The 15,772-nt window shown below is 55.9% G+C and overlaps 1 protein-coding gene across 4 annotated transcripts; it reads right to left on the bottom strand.

Annotated features, from left to right (window-relative positions):
- Positions 1 to 2,260: 2,260 nt before the first annotated feature.
- On the bottom strand, positions 2,261 to 15,710 carry QRICH1 (glutamine rich 1). 4 transcript variants are annotated; one of them, XM_078871269.1, is made up of 9 exons: positions 15,558 to 15,710; positions 13,394 to 14,676; positions 12,162 to 12,348; positions 11,455 to 11,609; positions 11,046 to 11,160; positions 9,564 to 9,672; positions 8,735 to 8,886; positions 6,171 to 6,261; positions 2,261 to 4,370 (listed from the first exon to the last, which is right to left on the bottom strand). In XM_078871269.1, the coding sequence occupies exons 2-9, from the start codon at positions 14,660 to 14,662 to the stop codon at positions 4,187 to 4,189; spliced, it is 2,262 nt and encodes a 753-aa protein (XP_078727395.1). In that variant the 5' UTR covers positions 14,663 to 14,676; positions 15,558 to 15,710; the 3' UTR covers positions 2,261 to 4,186. The 4 variants fall into 4 exon arrangements, with proteins under 4 accessions (XP_078727395.1, XP_078727393.1, XP_078727396.1 ...); XM_078871267.1 differs by having other exon boundaries at positions 15,562 to 15,710; XM_078871270.1 differs by having other exon boundaries at positions 13,502 to 14,676; positions 15,562 to 15,710.
- Between the last annotated feature and the right edge of the window lie 62 nt (positions 15,711 to 15,772).

The raw sequence follows: 15,772 nt of genomic DNA, 5'->3' as shown, positions 1-15,772 counted from the left end.
CAAATTGAGATGGAACCCAAGTAAAATCAACGATGTCTGGAACGCGCGGTATTCCCAATGTTAACATCGACTTTCGCTACGAGATTGGAATGAAAACATATGCAGTGGTTTTAATTTTTTTTACTATTTAGAAGAGTTGCATGAATATTCAACAGCAATGTTCAACGTTAAATTTTGACTTAAAATGTTGTGACTGCAGGAATAATAATAAAAATAAAGTGAATACAAAATAAAAAAAATATTTCGTTTCGATCGCAACAAGCAATCGTCATCATTGCTTGTGTTGCGATTGAAACGTCGTGATATTTTTTTTTATTAACTAAATTTTCAGTTTATTATTTTATTATTATTATTTCTATCTACGTGACTTTACCGAAAGAACAATAGAAAAATGTTCAACATTGCAGAAAATCATGAATGACTAAATCGCAAAAACTAATCGTGCACGAGGATACTGCTGCTACAGGGTCAACACTCGGTCACAAACGTGCATTACTTTCCAGGATAGAAATCGCAAAAAAGACCATTTCACCATTGTTAAATCTACAAATGCGTGAGGCTGCTGCTGCTGCTGCTGCAGGATCAACACTCAAGCAACCGTGAGTATGCTCTCCGGAAAGTTCGCTGTGAACCTCTGCAGTATCGACACCAACCAACGGGCACGTGCACAGAGACCAGGTGTTTTCATCAGTTTACAAAAATATATATTGGAGCTGTGTGGGTGAGAGGCACGATGTCCTGAGGCACAGGCACTGCATCCCCTTTCCCCAAACCTGCGTCTCTGCTCTCACCGCTCAGTTTCATTTTCTACAGCAAATTCCCCCGTGTGGTGCTATCGCATGGCAGCAAATCCCATCACCCTTCCTTGACACATGCACATGGGAGCATGGAGTGATGTGTGGGACAGAGGACCACATGACGAGAGACAAACATGTGCACAACATCACTGCGAGGCTTGGGCAGGACGCGTCGGGGTCAGAAGGGACACTGATAGCTGCTGGTCGAGACTGAACAGTGGCAGCCACGCAATGGAAGGCGACCCAGCGGACGTCCACTGAGGAGCAGATGGAGCGATGATGATCCATTGGTGTGCAGTATCGCATGGTTGTTGAGGTGGCCTTCATCCAGTCATGGTTTTGCCATGGCTGATGATGAATCATGTTTACCGGTGATGGGTGGCAACACTTTTGTCTCACGGTACGGAGTACCTGGGTTCCATTGACTTTTCTGCGAGAGTTTTTATCATCTTCTCTCCTTGCTCTGCACGAGTTTCCTGTGCCTATTCTTTGGGTCTGTCGGTAGTCGCGTAGATAGGTTCAAAGAAAATAACAAAAAACTCCGTTTCCGATCGCAACGCAAGCGGTCGTCATCAGCGGTCGTAGTTTTTTATTTTCTTTGAACCTATCGAAAGACACAAAGAATATGGATTCCTGCAGTCGCGAAAGCTTTGTCAGGATTTTTTCCTATGGGTTTTGAGGTTTCCTCCCATAGCTAAATACAGTCGAACTGGTATTGGCCAAAACCACATTACATATCTGAGAAAGTGCTTGCACTCAAATTGGGATTGCACACAGCAGCGACAAGCTTGGTTGGGTCAGTGCACACGGCCACTGTGTGCATCCAGCCCACTCGTACACCAGCAGTGCACAGTGCACGACGCACTGCTGCTTAGGAAGTCACAAGCTCGGAGGGTGCTGCGCACGTGCATCGTGTCAAGGGAGTCCCGGTGTTCTGTATCTGGGTCTTAAACCAGTCGCACGTTGAACTCTTGAGTTCGTGGTCTGGACAAGGCAGAGGGCATTCTACACGACATGTAGTTGTCTTGTGCCAGGCATACAAGGCACATTGATGGGAGTGGAGCCCTCCCGCTGGTTATGAGCAGCGCGCACCTTTGCTTGTTAAATCTACTCAAACACCCACTTACTCGCTCACTCACTTTTGGTGCCAGCCTCCACGCAGTCTCCTTGTTGTGGCTCATCATTTGCAGAGGAAGCTCGGTTTAAAATAAGTGGGAGTGTTTTGCGAGTCATTAAGGAGAGTGGGGGAAACGTTCGGTTTTAGGAGTGTGACCTAGGGATAGACCCAAGGCCTGATGGAGGTGGGAAGATGGGGTCGCCATGTCTGCTGTGCTCCAACAGCATTGGCAGGGAGGTGCAGTGGTGGCATGACAATGGCCTTGGCCGCGAGGACATCTTGATCTCCCCCCTGGATGCCACAGGGCCCAGCAGGGCCACCCATTCGCGCCCGTGTGCGGTTCACGCCGGAGGCGACTGCGCTTGGGAAATCACTTTAATTTGCAAACTCGGCGAACTTTTATTACCTTGAAACTTACACAAGATAAACTAATTAGGATTACATGTATGCGTCTAAACCGATTACACGGAAAACACACCACCAGGAGGCCTACAGCAGGAAGGACACCCTTGCCTTGCGAGCTACTCAACGGTTACAAAATAACTTTATAAAAATATTTTCATACATGTATTAGAAACACGGCTCTCGTGCCACGATAGGAATGTCACCTATGTCGGCCGCCAACCAATGTGAGCGCACGAAGCATCGGGCCCCCCACGTTGGCCACCCGCCCGCTCGCCCCGTGCGGAGGCAGTTGTTCGAGTAGATTTACTAAGAAGCAGTGGCCTTTACCATCAGATTTAGTCAAGCCACAAGTTTATTGTACAAGTCAGCCACCCGGGCCCCAGATGTACGGCGAGGGGACACCCTGCAGATGAGGGAATTTTGGGGGGGGGGGGTGGGGGAGCGAGGACACCAGCTGTCAAGAACAGCCACTGAAAGCATAACCCGTGCTGCGACACGATCGCCCGGCTAGCGGCACACTGTAGTGTTAACGAGCGTGGTGTCTCACTGGATGAATGGCTTCCACTCGGACCCTGTGTCTGCGGTGCTGTGATTGGGGGTTGCGTGATCACGGTGGGGATGAACACGAGGCAGAGGGTGGTGTGGGGTGAGCATGGTGGGGGAGCAGGAACAGCCCAGACGCCGGGAGATGGGGGCTACCCTCACACCCCTCCCAGGTTCTCCCACAGAAAACACTCCACAGGGACAGCTTCACCTCATCCACACCGTAGGTCACTCACCCAGCCACCCACCCACTCGCCCAGCCAACCCACCGACCCATTGACCCAGCCACCAAACTACTCCTGCAGGTCACAACACTTCTCTTTGCTGCTTTTCCTCGCACTGCTCCAATTTGGAATTCCCTCCCCACCGTCTCTTATCCCAAGCTCTAATATCGGTAACATTGCTCAAATCAAGAAACACGTCGATTCTTATTGGAGCGATGTCTGCTGCTGCTGCTGGCCGTTGGGGTCTGTGCTCAGCAAGTGTAAAAAAAATAGAGGGGCGCGGGAGTACAGAACCCACACGCGGATCTAGATGTGAATCCGCGGAGGGAAGGGGGGACTCGGGGCCCCCCCACCCGCCCACGGCGGACTAAGGTGCAAGGGTTCGTTACAAACCCACCAGCGGCAGAAGCACGGGGGAGAAGAGAAGCGGTTAGCAAGGCAGCCGATTCAGAAAACACTTAAGAGCAGAGCCGACGGCACACGGCTGAGTGGGGCCGACCTCTTGACGCCACCGGTAAAATGCATGCATCAGGGCCACGCTCCGTGCCCAATACTCACCTGCTCCTGGCGGCACGGGCGGTGGGTAGGGTGGGGTGGCGTGGGGGGCCGTCGGCACCGCGCGGTTATATACAAGCGGTGCCGACTCTTCCTGCGCGACGGCCGCGCGTGCGCGCCGATCCCCGTCGGAAGCAGCCGGGTCCCCGCGCGCCGACATGGGGGAGCGTATCGATTCGCTGGGCAGCACGGCGTCGGGCGCCGCACACGCGACCGAGAGAGCGTCGCCAAGGGACCCCTAACCGTGTCCGGGACCGTTCGACAAACGCCCGTGCCCGTCGACGGCCGCACCGCGCCTGGCGCGAGACGGCGGAGGACGGGCAGGGGGGTGGGGGGTGGCTTGGCGGCAGTGCGGGTGGCCGCGGCGGTTCACCGGGCCCCCACCGCCACGGGCGGCCACGGCCGCGTCGGCGCGAGGCGTCGTCCTGTCCGCACAGCGACGGAGGCCGCGTGCCGTCACGTGCCGTCGCGTGCCGTCGCGGCGGGACCGGCCGCGGGCCGCATGCAAGGCCGAGCGCGCAGCCTCCTCTGCTGCTGCCGCCGCCTCAGTGCAGGCCGGCGCTAGAGTGAGCGTCCTGCACCTCCCGCACCAGCAGAATGCGCGCCAGCATCTGCTCCATTCCGCTGGCGCCCACGGGCTGCGCCGAGTACCAGATGGGGCTGTTGGGCGCAACCACGGGCTCCGGCGTCAGGTAGAAGATGTCGCTCTTGCCCTTGACGCTCTGGGGGCTGAGAAGCAGCGGTGACGCAAAGCAGCAGTGCGCAGCGTGAGTCCCACTCTCGACGCACGGAGAGTGAACCAGAGACAGGACCCCGTGAGAGTGAACCAGAGACAGGACCAGAGTGAACCAGAGACAGGACCCTGCGAGAGTGAACCAGAGACAGGACCCCGCGAGAGTGACCCAGAGACAGGACCAGAGTGAACCAGAGACAGGACCCCGCGAGAGTGAACCAGAGACAGGACCAGAGTGAACCAGAGACAGGACCCTGCGAGAGTGAACCAGAGACAGGACCAGAGTGAACCAGAGACAGGACCCCGCGAGAGTGAACCAGAGACAGGACCCCATGAGAGTGAACCAGAGACAGGACCAGAGTGAACCAGAGACAGGACCCCATGAGAGTGAACCAGAGACAGGACCCCGTGAGAGTGAACCAGAGACAGGACCAGAGTGAACCAGAGACAGGACCCCGCGAGAGTGAACCAGAGACAGGACCAGAGTGAACCAGAGACAGGACCCTGCGAGAGTGAACCAGAGACAGGACCCCGCGAGAGTGAACCAGAGACAGGACCAGAGTGAACCAGAGACAGGACCCTGCGAGAGTGAACCAGAGACAGGACCCCGCGAGAGTGAACCAGAGACAGGACCAGAGTGAACCAGAGACAGGACCCTGCGAGAGTGAACCAGAGACAGGACCAGAGTGAACCAGAGACAGGACCCCGCGAGAGTGAACCAGAGACAGGACCCCATGAGAGTGAACCAGAGACAGGACCAGAGTGAACCAGAGACAGGACCCCGTGAGAGTGAACCAGAGACAGGACCAGAGTGAACCAGAGACAGGACCCCATGAGAGTGAACCAGAGACAGGACCCCGTGAGAGTGAACCAGAGACAGGACCAGAGTGAACCAGAGACAGGACCCCGTGAGAGTGAACCAGAGACAGGACCCCATGAGAGTGAACCAGAGACAGGACCAGAGTGAACCAGAGACAGGACCAGAGTGAACCAGAGACAGGACCAGAGTGAACCAGAGACAGGACCCCGTGAGAGTGAACCAGAGACAGGACCCCATGAGAGTGAACCAGAGACAGGACCCCGTGAGAGTGAACCAGAGACAGGACCAGAGTGAACCAGAGACAGGACCCCGCGAGAGTGAACCAGAGACAGGACCAGAGTGAACCAGAGACAGGACCCCATGAGAGTGAACCAGAGACAGGACCAGAGTGAACCAGAGACAGGACCCCGCGAGAGTGAACCAGAGACAGGACCAGAGTGAACCAGAGACAGGACCCCGCCAGAGTGAACCAGAGACAGGACCCCGCCAGAGTGAACCAGAGACAGGACCCCACGAGAGCGAACCAGAGACAGGACCCCGTGAGAGTGACCCAGAGACAGGACCCCGCGAGAGTGACCCAGAGACAGGACCCCACGAGAGTGAACCAGAGACAGGACCCCGCCAGAGTGAACCAGAGACAGGACCCCGCGAGAGCGAACCAGAGACAGGACCCCGCCAGAGTGAACCAGAGACAGGACCCCACGAGAGCGAACCAGAGACAGGACCCCGTGAGAGTGACCCAGAGACAGGACCCCGCGAGAGTGACCCAGAGACAGGACCCCACGAGAGCGAACCAGAGACAGGACCCCACGAGAGTGAACCAGAGACAGGACCCCGCGAGAGCGAACCAGAGACAGGACCCCGCCAGAGTGAACCAGAGACAGGACCCCGCCAGAGTGAACCAGAGACAGAACACCGTGAGAGTGACCCAGAGACAGGACCCCACGAGAGAGAGCGACCAGTGCGAGATGCTCACCACTTGAAGAGGTAGAAGTCGTAGAGTTTGATGGGGCAGCGGAGCGGGTTCTCGACGTTCTCGGGCTGCTCGGCGTACATGTCATCCGTGACTGCAAACAAAGACAAAGATCCCCCGTGTAGCCTTAACACGACTGTTGGGGCAAGAGCTGTGGGCGAGCACCAAGGCTGCACGCGCACACACAGCGCCCATCACTGGAGTTGCTCATCAAAACAGATCAACAGCCAGGTAGACGTGGTGGCTATGCACATGGCCTGTAATCCAGCACTGTGGAGGCAGCGAGAGTTGGCGGATCTCACACTCGTTTTGAAAATCCCTTCCATTGGACGTCGAGAAGGAGCTGTACCCTGGCTCGCCAGGTGAATGCGGTATGGCAAAAATGTGGACGCCACCGGTTCCGTCTGTGTGGCATCGCGTTGCCTCCTCGCATGCGTGGGTTTTCTTCAGGTACCCCAGGTACCTCCCACAAGTATGAACTCTCGTTAATTGGATGAAAACACAATAAAAAATGCTAGCTAGCTGCCTTGCTACTCATCTGTGGTTCCTCCACGCGCTTCCGAGACAAACGCGACCTTCATATGTTTGCCAGTGTCTGTTAAGGCAATATGGGGGAATGGTTGTGCGTGCCTCTGCGTGCGTGCCTCTGCGTGCGTGCCTGCCTCTGCGTGCGTGCCTGCCTGCCTCTGCGTGCGTGCCTGCCTGCCTCTGCGTGCGTGCCTGCCTGCCTCTGCGTGCGTGCCTGCCTGCCTCTGCGTGCGTGCCTGCCTCTGCGTGCGTGCCTGCCTCTGCGTGCGTGCCTGCCTGCCTCTGCGTGCGTGCCTGCCTGCCTCTGCGTGCGTGCCTGCCTGCCTCTGCGTGCGTGCCTGCCTGCCTCTGCGTGCGTGCCTGCCTGCCTCTGCGTGCGTGCCTGCCTCTGCGTGCGTGTTCTCAGATCTTCTGGAACTGAGAACGGGGCTCCTTGTAGTCACTCCCAGTTCCAGTGGATCTACTGTGCCACGGCGCGATATGGTGTCCACATGTCCAGCGTTTTCCGTTGAATGTCTGGACATTGAAAGGATGGGGCTCGTGACCCTGGCCTTTTCAGATCAGGCAAAGAACGTGGACAGCCTCAAAGGGCTGGGTCAATGCCAGCCACTGGAGGGCGTTCTCCTGTTGGTGCATCAAGGTGGATCAGGACCACCTGTCATGCGGGTTACCAGATACACCCAAACTTTTCCCATCGAAGGGGGTTTTACATTCTTGAAAATAGCAGTAATCTGCAAATCCGTAATTCCCGAACTCAAAGGCATATGGGGAAACTAGGGTTTTATTCATGGTGCGTAATACGATATCCCCTCTCCTTTTGCTCTATGCTACCCTACATTAACCCAAACACGAAACGGGAAGACAGGATGGTCCAGAAGGACCCCCCCAGAATGGCTGAGGGCTCATTCCATGAGAGCAGTGGTGACATCATGGGCCTGGACATCCAATGTGCTGGTTGGAAGTCATTTGCAAGGTATCGTAGTGCAATGCCTCCGTTGGGAGAGCAGTTCTAACGATGTTTAAGGAGTGGTCTATCTCTCCTCCAGGTACCAGCTTTGGCATTATTGCTAAATGTTCAGAATCACATAAGACCAGTGGGTGGTGGCATGGACTAGAGTAATACCTTTTATCGAGATATAAAACGTTTTATTGTGACTAGTTCCGTTTTGGCAGCAGAGGTCTTACTCTGAATCATGAGCGACATTTTTTCCATCGGCTGTGTAACGGCTGTGTGGAAGCCACCTAGGATGTCGCTTCATATGAAGCTTCGGGTCTTCTCGGCCACAGTCATGCCCTCCCTCCCTCTATGCTTGCGAAACATAGACCCCTCTAAAAGAACATCTGTGCCAGTTCGAAACTTTCAGACTGGCCTGCCTATGACCCATCCTGGGTTTAACCAGGCTGGATTGTGTGAGCTCATATGTTCTTCAAAGATCTGAACACATTCCCATCGGCGAGCATCTCCAACAGGCATTGGTTGGGTTTTATAGCCAGCATGCCCAGCCACCACATGCTCAAACAGCTTCGGTTTGGCCATAGAGGGGGCCTTAATGGGTGTGGCACGGGCTAGATAATAAATGAGCTGATGTGGTACAGGACGATGTGCAGCTGAGTGGAGTTGCCGATGGTGTCAGCTGAATAAAGATCGGCCTCTGTATTGAAGGTTTGTGGGAAGTTAGAGGCAGGCACCCTCCAACAACAACGTAGGGCAGATGAGTGATGCTCACAACAATGAGCGGAGCGTCGGGCGGCTAAAACGCTGAAAGTTTGCACAGTAGGAAGCAGTCAGTCAAACCATCACACCTGGGTCTGACCCGTGACCTCCTGTCAGCAAGCCTTCGACGCTTCACATGACCTCGAAGTGCATTTAGCCTGGCACAAGCAGTGTGCTGACATCACTGCCACTTCGTATTGAATGTTGGCAGTTGTTGCGTGTCCTTGTCTCTGTGTTTGTGTACGCTCTCGTCTCTCCAGCGGCCACCGTGTGTGTGCGCAAGGTCGCCAGGTGCGACCGTGGTCCCGGTGTGCGCATTCGGTACTTTTCTGCCCGGCCTGGATCTGCCCGTAGTTGCGCAGGTAGCGGATGCTGGCCGTGCGGTCCTTCACGCTGTTCGGGTTCTTCTTGGTCTGCTTGAGCACGCGCGAGAACGCCAACTTGGCGTGCTGCTCCACCGTCTTCAGCATGAAGTACCTGCGTGGGTACACGCACGGAGTAACGGTCTCAGAACACATTCAACGTTCACGCCTGGTCATGCTACGGCGGGTTGCGTAATAGATGCTAAAAACAAGGTGTCACGATGGGTGCTCGGGTGTGTGATGGGCGCTGGGAAGCACAATGGGCACTCGGGAGTAGGTTATCATGGTTGCTAGGGGATCGGGAAGGTCAAGGTTGCTAGGCAGTGTGACGGGTACTATGGACTACGCGTTATGATTTCGATTTAAAGCTTTCGTGACTGCAGGGATTCATCTTCTTGGTTCTTTCGGTAAAGTCACGTAGAAGGGAAATAATAAAAATAAAGGCGCCCTTCCTCCTCTAACTCAGCTTAAATATACACTGCCAAGCCTGGGGTTGTCATTCAGACTCTGTCTTCTCGACAGACCTGTTCTTCACCTGAGGACGGCTGCTTGCGTTGTGGCCGAAACGTCGCGAGAATTGTATTTTATTAAGTTGTATTTTTATTATTTTATTATTTCCCTTCTACGTGACTTTACCAAAAGAACCAAGAATATGCGTTATGATGATTGCCAGGGACTCGGGAGTGCGATGGGCGTTAGGAAGTGTGGTGGCTGCTATGGATTCCACATTGCGATGGCTGGCAGAGACACTTTTCGTGCCTGGCATCTGCCGAGAGGCAGCGTCAGACTCACTTTGTGTTGAAGTACATGAGAGTGTTGAGCAGCGTGGCTGGGGAATGAGCTCCCAGCTGCTTGCATTCCCACAGCATCTCCTCCGTGATCTGGCTCGGAATGATAAACCCTGCGGCGTAGACACACGCCCACGATGAACACACAGAGCATAACCAGCATCCGCCAAGATCACAAACATTACTTACGGGACATTTTTGCCAATATCAAAGTATGAAACATAAGAATAGGTTGTACCCTTTCTGGCAATAAAACAGGTACTGTATTAAGATTTCGATTTAAAGCTCTCGTGACTGCAGGGATTCATCTTCTTGGTTCTTTCGGTAAAGTCACGAAGGAGGGAGATAATAAAATAATAAAAATAAAACAATCAAATACAATTCTCACGACGTTTCGGCCACAACGCAAGCAGCCGTTATTATGTTTTATTTTTATTATTATTTCCCTTCTACGTTACTTTACCGAAAGAACCAAGAAGAGGTATTAAGATGTGCTCAACCCAAGCGATAACTGCACTGATACTTGCATTGACTTTGTGCTGTTCGGCTTTTGGCGTTCTCTGGTGTGACACTGGCGAGACGAGGCCATAAAGAAGGCTGTCTCTGGTTTAGGCCAATCAGTTTCAAAGACAATGCCATATATTATCACAGCATGTTTGTTTGTTTTTTGCCACAAGTACCGTGTGGTTAATGCAGATTTGATACCTTGCGAAAAGTATCCATTTGGTGTTAAAACCTGTTTTATTGCCAGAAAGGGTAAAAACCTATTCTTATTTTTCATATCACAAACATTACTTGTAAATTATGCAAGCAGAATTACACAACAACAACCGCCATTCGCCACTAAGTGGCGGTGACGTCACCACGACGCTTGTGCCAGGCCATGTGCACCTTGAGGCCACGTGACGTGTCGAATGCCCGCTGGCAGGTCACGGGGCAGACCCAGGTGCACGGTTCGACTGACTGAGACGACTGAGATGACTGGCTGATGCACCACCTGTGCCCCCTACTGTGCCAACTTGCTGTGCTTTAGCCACCTGGCGCTCCGCTCGTTGTTGTGAGCGTCGCTCCTCCACCCTTCATTGTTGTTGTTGGAGGGCGACTGCCTCCAACTGCCCAGTAGCGTCCTTCACGAGCCTCCTCCACAGAGGCCGATCTTGACACCGCTGGTACCAGTCATCGGCAAGTCCACTCAGCTCCACGTCCTCCTGTACGTCACTCCATCTCTTCTCTAGCCTGTGCTGCACCCGTTTAGCCCCCTCTATCCGGCCGAACAAAAGCTGTTTAGGCATGCGGTGGCTGGGCATGCGGGCTACATGACCCACACACATACACACAGGAACAACATTGCCCCCTACTGAAAAAACTCGACAGGACCCTCCTGAATAAAGCATTCCGAGGCTGGATGAGGATTTCCTAGGTAAACGAGGTGCGGGTGTGTACGGCACGGCGAGGGGTGGGAGAGGAGAGTCGGCGGCTGTCTTACCGAGCGGGCTCACTTTGGGCTGCCAGTCCCTGAGCACTTCGTGCAGCTGCTCGGTGAACTTCATGTAGTAGAGGTCGGTGAAGATATTGTCCACGCGGCCATTGTCGAACATGAACTGTGGGGGGAGGGATTCCACAAGATGCGGCTCACACCACCGCTCACCACCACTGACCACCACTAACCACCACTAACCACCGCGAGCACAGCGCAGGTGGGGGCCCCCACACATGCAGGAAGAGAGCGCGGGGAGCATGGACAGGAGATTGCAGGGCGAGGGGATAGGGCGCAGGGCGAGCGGAGGGCGTGCAGGAAGAAGCTAGAGAATGGGCGCAGGTAGAGGGCGCAGGAGGGGGCACAGCGAGTGGGCGCGTGGAGAGGGTGCGGGGAGTGGGCACAGGGAGAGGGCCACCTTTTGGATGTTGAGGAAAAGCAGGTAGAGCGCATCGGAGGGGTAGGGCGTGCCGTCAGCGCGACGAGACTCGCGTGCGATCAGGCAGAGGCCGTAGTTGAGCTCGGCCACCGCGGCCGATAGCAGATCCTCCTTGAACTTCAACGGCGGCCTCCCTGCACGACACGGATACGCGGGCGTCTATGCGGGCGTCTACGCGGGCCACGGACGTGGGGACGTCTGCACGCGCCACGGCCGCGCGAGCCACAGACGTACCGGCGTCTAAGCGGGCGTATACGCGTGCCACGGATGTGCGAGCACCACGGACGCGCGAGCGCCTGCGCAAGCGTCTATGCGAGCGTCTGTGCGAGCGTCTGTGCGCGCCACAGACGCGCGGGCATCTGTGCCCGCCACGGGCGCGTACGCGTGCCAAGGATTCACCAGCGCCTACGCGCGCCACGGACACGTGAGCGTCTACACCTGTTCAAAGTGTAAAGGTACTGAGGGTTGTGGATGAGACGGTGTGGGTAGTGAGCACTGTAGATGACTATGGAATGGTGAGGGCTGTGGACGGTGCAGGCAGCGAGGGTTGTAGATGGTGAGCACTGTAGATGAGAGTGGGGAGTGGTAAGGGCTGTAGACGGTGTAGACAGCGAGGGTTGTAGATAGTGAGCACTGTAGATGAGAGTGTGGAGTGGTGAGGGCTGTAGACTGTGCAGGCTGCGTACTGGTGGGGGGCTTGCTGCTGGCCTCCTTGGTGATCTCGGCGTTTTTGTTCTGTGCCCACTGCCTCCAGAAGGCCATCCCCTCCTCCGGCTTCAGGGAATCATCCAGGATCATATCCGGGGGGGCCGCCGGCTCTGGCTGTCCCAGCTCCACGGCGGGGGGCGCCGGCTGCTCCGAGGGGGCCTGGGGCTGCCGGCCGTGAGCACGCAAGGGTCATCACCATCCCCACGCATCACGCAAACCCGCAACCCCCATCCTCCCGCACGTGACCGGACCATCACGACAACACCAGGCACCCTCCCTTATTGCAAGCACTGCATGGTTACGTCCACCACTCGTACGGTGTCGAGGCACCGCCTTCACCGCACTCCATGCACCGCAGCATTAACATAAACCATCTTCATCCGCACCAACATTTCCTTTTACAATTCCACATATTTGGCTGAACAAGCAAATAAAATTAGGTTCTGCGGCTCTAGAGGATTAAAATATCAGTTAGACTTAGGTGCGACAAAACACATTGCTCTTATAAGCAGTGGGAAGAACTGCCCTCGACTGTCTTCACCAGAGGTAATTTAAAGGGATCTTAAGCGTAGCTCTTATTTGAACTTCCGTGTGCCACTCTAACACGAAGGGTTTCACTCTTCAGTTTGAGTCCCGAACAGATTCTTCGTCTTGTGCTGATATCGCGATCGGTTAAATTTGGGAGGAAACTAGAAAAATAAATAAATCCTAGTGTGCACCGAGAGGTATATTTTATGTAACCAGGCGAGAATTCAAGAGACCAGGAGGAGTCTAATTTGCAAGAGTAACCTGGGTCATCAAAATGACTAAAACAATAACATAAAAACAAAGTACAGCAAAATGAAACAAATATAAATTAAAAAACAACCAGAGCCAAAATAACCAAACAGAAATCAAAGCATAATCAACCGCGTTACGAAAGTCGAAAACGTTGCACAGACAATTTCATATTAAAGAGAATATAGATGTGCTTAAGTGCTTGTTTTCGATTTCCGAGGGGAGCACAGCAGATGGCAGCACTTGCCACACTGCATATGACAATACAATACAAGTCATGTTTTCTCCACAAAAGCTCAACCAATATTCTCCATCTCCGAACTGGAAATTCGGCCAAATTGAGTGCAGAAGCAGCTGTGATGCGATGGACTATTCTGTATCGTTATTTCGCGACGATGTACGTGACATTACACATTTGTGCCATCAGCCTTACCAATGCGGTCTCTCGTTCGACGCCACTCCACACCGCGCTCGCTCGCGACGGGAGCGTCGAGTGCGTGGCCCAATGGACCGCGGCCCCCCCCCACCCACCACCCCTCACCTGCAGCTGCTGGTGGGGCTCCCAGTACTGGGTGGCCTGCGAGGTGTACATGTTCCCGCCGGCCTGCACGGCCACGGGCAGCTGGATGCTACCGTTGACGAACTGCGAGGCAAACACCGGCGTGCCGATGGCGTGGATGACCTCCTGCGTCGTTTTCGAGACGACCGACTGGTTGTCTTTGTCATCGGCACCGACCCCGGGGCCCCTGAGGCCCAGCACGGTGGCCTGCCCGGGGGTGACCTGCACGATGCTGTAGGCCTCCTGTGGCAGGCTGGTGTGGCCCTGTGCGTCCCCACAAGCGCCCGCGTGCGGCGTGTAAATGGCCCACGTTTCTGTCTGCGAGGGCGAGATTGCGTTGGAGGCGTACAGCTGGCTGCTGTCCACCGTCAGTAGTTCCTGATGCACAGGGATGTAATTCTGCTGCTGCTGTTGTTGGTTTTGCGAGGGCAGCGTCAGCACTGTCGCCACGGCGTTGTGCATGGGCTGCTGCTGCTGCTGCTGTTGTTGTTGGTGGTGATGCGCGATGGTGTACGACACGCTCGCCTGCATGTCCACCTTGCGCTTCTTGACGGGCTGGGGAACGCCCGAAGAGCTGGGCCTCCGCTCGCCCACTTTGGCCACTGTCTGTTCGTGAGGCGGTGAGCCGCCCTGGGGAGGGGAACCGTGGCTCTGCTGCATCTGCTGCTGCTGCTGCTGTGCATGCACGGCCTGACCCTGCTGCAGCTGCTGAACTTGCTGCACCGTCAGCTGCTGCGAGAGCTGCACTTCTCGGATTTGCTGCAACTGTATCTGGTGCGCCTGCTTGGTCTGGCTCTGAGGTGACTCCGCCTGCAGGCCGCTGATCGGACACTGCATCTGCTGCTGCTGCTTCATCTGCAGCTGCATCTGCGGCGACTGGCCGCCCGGCTGCCCGTCCTGCTGCAGCGGGGAGCTGATGGGCCGGGCCAGCTCGAGCAAGGAGCCGGCCACGTCGGCGTTCTCGGAGTAGATGCAGTGCCCCGGAGCCTGGTACATCTGCGGAGACGTGAACTGCTGCAGTGCCTCGGGGCTCTTGCCGCTCAGCGAGTCCAGGAACTCCTTCATGCGGTTCTGCGGGATGGCGCGCGCCTTGAGTCGCACCAGCTCTTCATAGGAAACGGCGTTGTCAAGCGAATGATTCATTCTTTTTGAAGGACCTGAAACGAGAGGCACGGAGATGTGACTCGCGAGGGGTGACGACGTTTCCCCCGAGGTGACGAGGCACAAATACTCCCGTGGTCACACTCGAGGTGATCCTTCTCGACTGACGAGTCGCGCAGCACGGGCAAGGAACCGTGGTGGTGGGGGGGGGTGCATGGCACGCAGAGGGATGGGGTAGAGGGGCCGGGGAGAGGGGACATTGGAGAGAGGGAGGGACGAGAGTGGACAGTAACAGGAGGGGAGAGTGATTGTAGATGGAAGGGGGGGGGGCGAGAGATGAGAAGAGGCAGGAGCTGGACAGGAGAGGGGAGACGGGAGAGTTTAGTGACACGAGAGAGACGGGACGGGCACACGTGAGAGCGAAGTGAGGTAGAGTGACAACAGCTAGGACAGCGGGGAGGGTAAACAGAACAGAGGGGAAGATGGGAGATTGCAGAGCGTGTGGGTCAAAAAGGAAATTTGAGAACGGAGAGGAGGGGAGATGTAGGGGATAGCGGGAAGGGAGAGAGGGAGGCGAGCACGCAGAGTGGATAAGGCAGTGAGAGTGAAGAGGACAAGGGAGAGGTGTGGGCAAAGGGAGATGGGGGGGGGGCAAAGGGAGATGAGGGGCGCGAAGGGAGCGTTGGGAGAGCAATTGGAGCTTGGAGTGTGAATGGGGGCGCAGAGGGTGAGTGGAGATGGTGAGTGGAGAGGCCGAGGGGTGAGGGCGTGAGGGGTGAGGGCGAGAGGGGAACGCTGCGAGCGGCCTCCCGCCCGAGCTCGGAGCGGCCTCGACTCTCGCCCAGTTGAGTCCTCAGGCCGCATCTCGGGCCTAGTCGCCTCAGCGCTACGCGCGCTCGCGGGTGAAGAGCCCCGCGACCGGGGAGCGTTCGCGCACCTACCGCGCACCTCGCTCGCGTCCCACTCAACGCGCCGCCCTCCGCCCGCCGCCGCTGCTGCTGCTGTTGTTGTTGTTGCTGGTGCCGGGCCCGAGTCGCCTCGACTCTTACAGCTGCCGACGCGGCGCCATCTTGTAGTCTCCTCCAGGCGAAATCTCGCGAGAGGTGGCGCGAGATCCGCGCGCGAGACTTCCCCCCCTCACGGCCCCGCCCC

Source organism: Lampetra fluviatilis, chromosome 32, assembly GCF_964198595.1.
Source record: "Lampetra fluviatilis chromosome 32, kcLamFluv1.1, whole genome shotgun sequence".
Lineage (NCBI taxonomy): Eukaryota > Metazoa > Chordata > Hyperoartia > Petromyzontiformes > Petromyzontidae > Lampetra > Lampetra fluviatilis.
The sequence above is the reverse complement of the archived record's forward strand: the minus strand, read 5'-3'. Positions and strand labels throughout refer to the sequence as shown.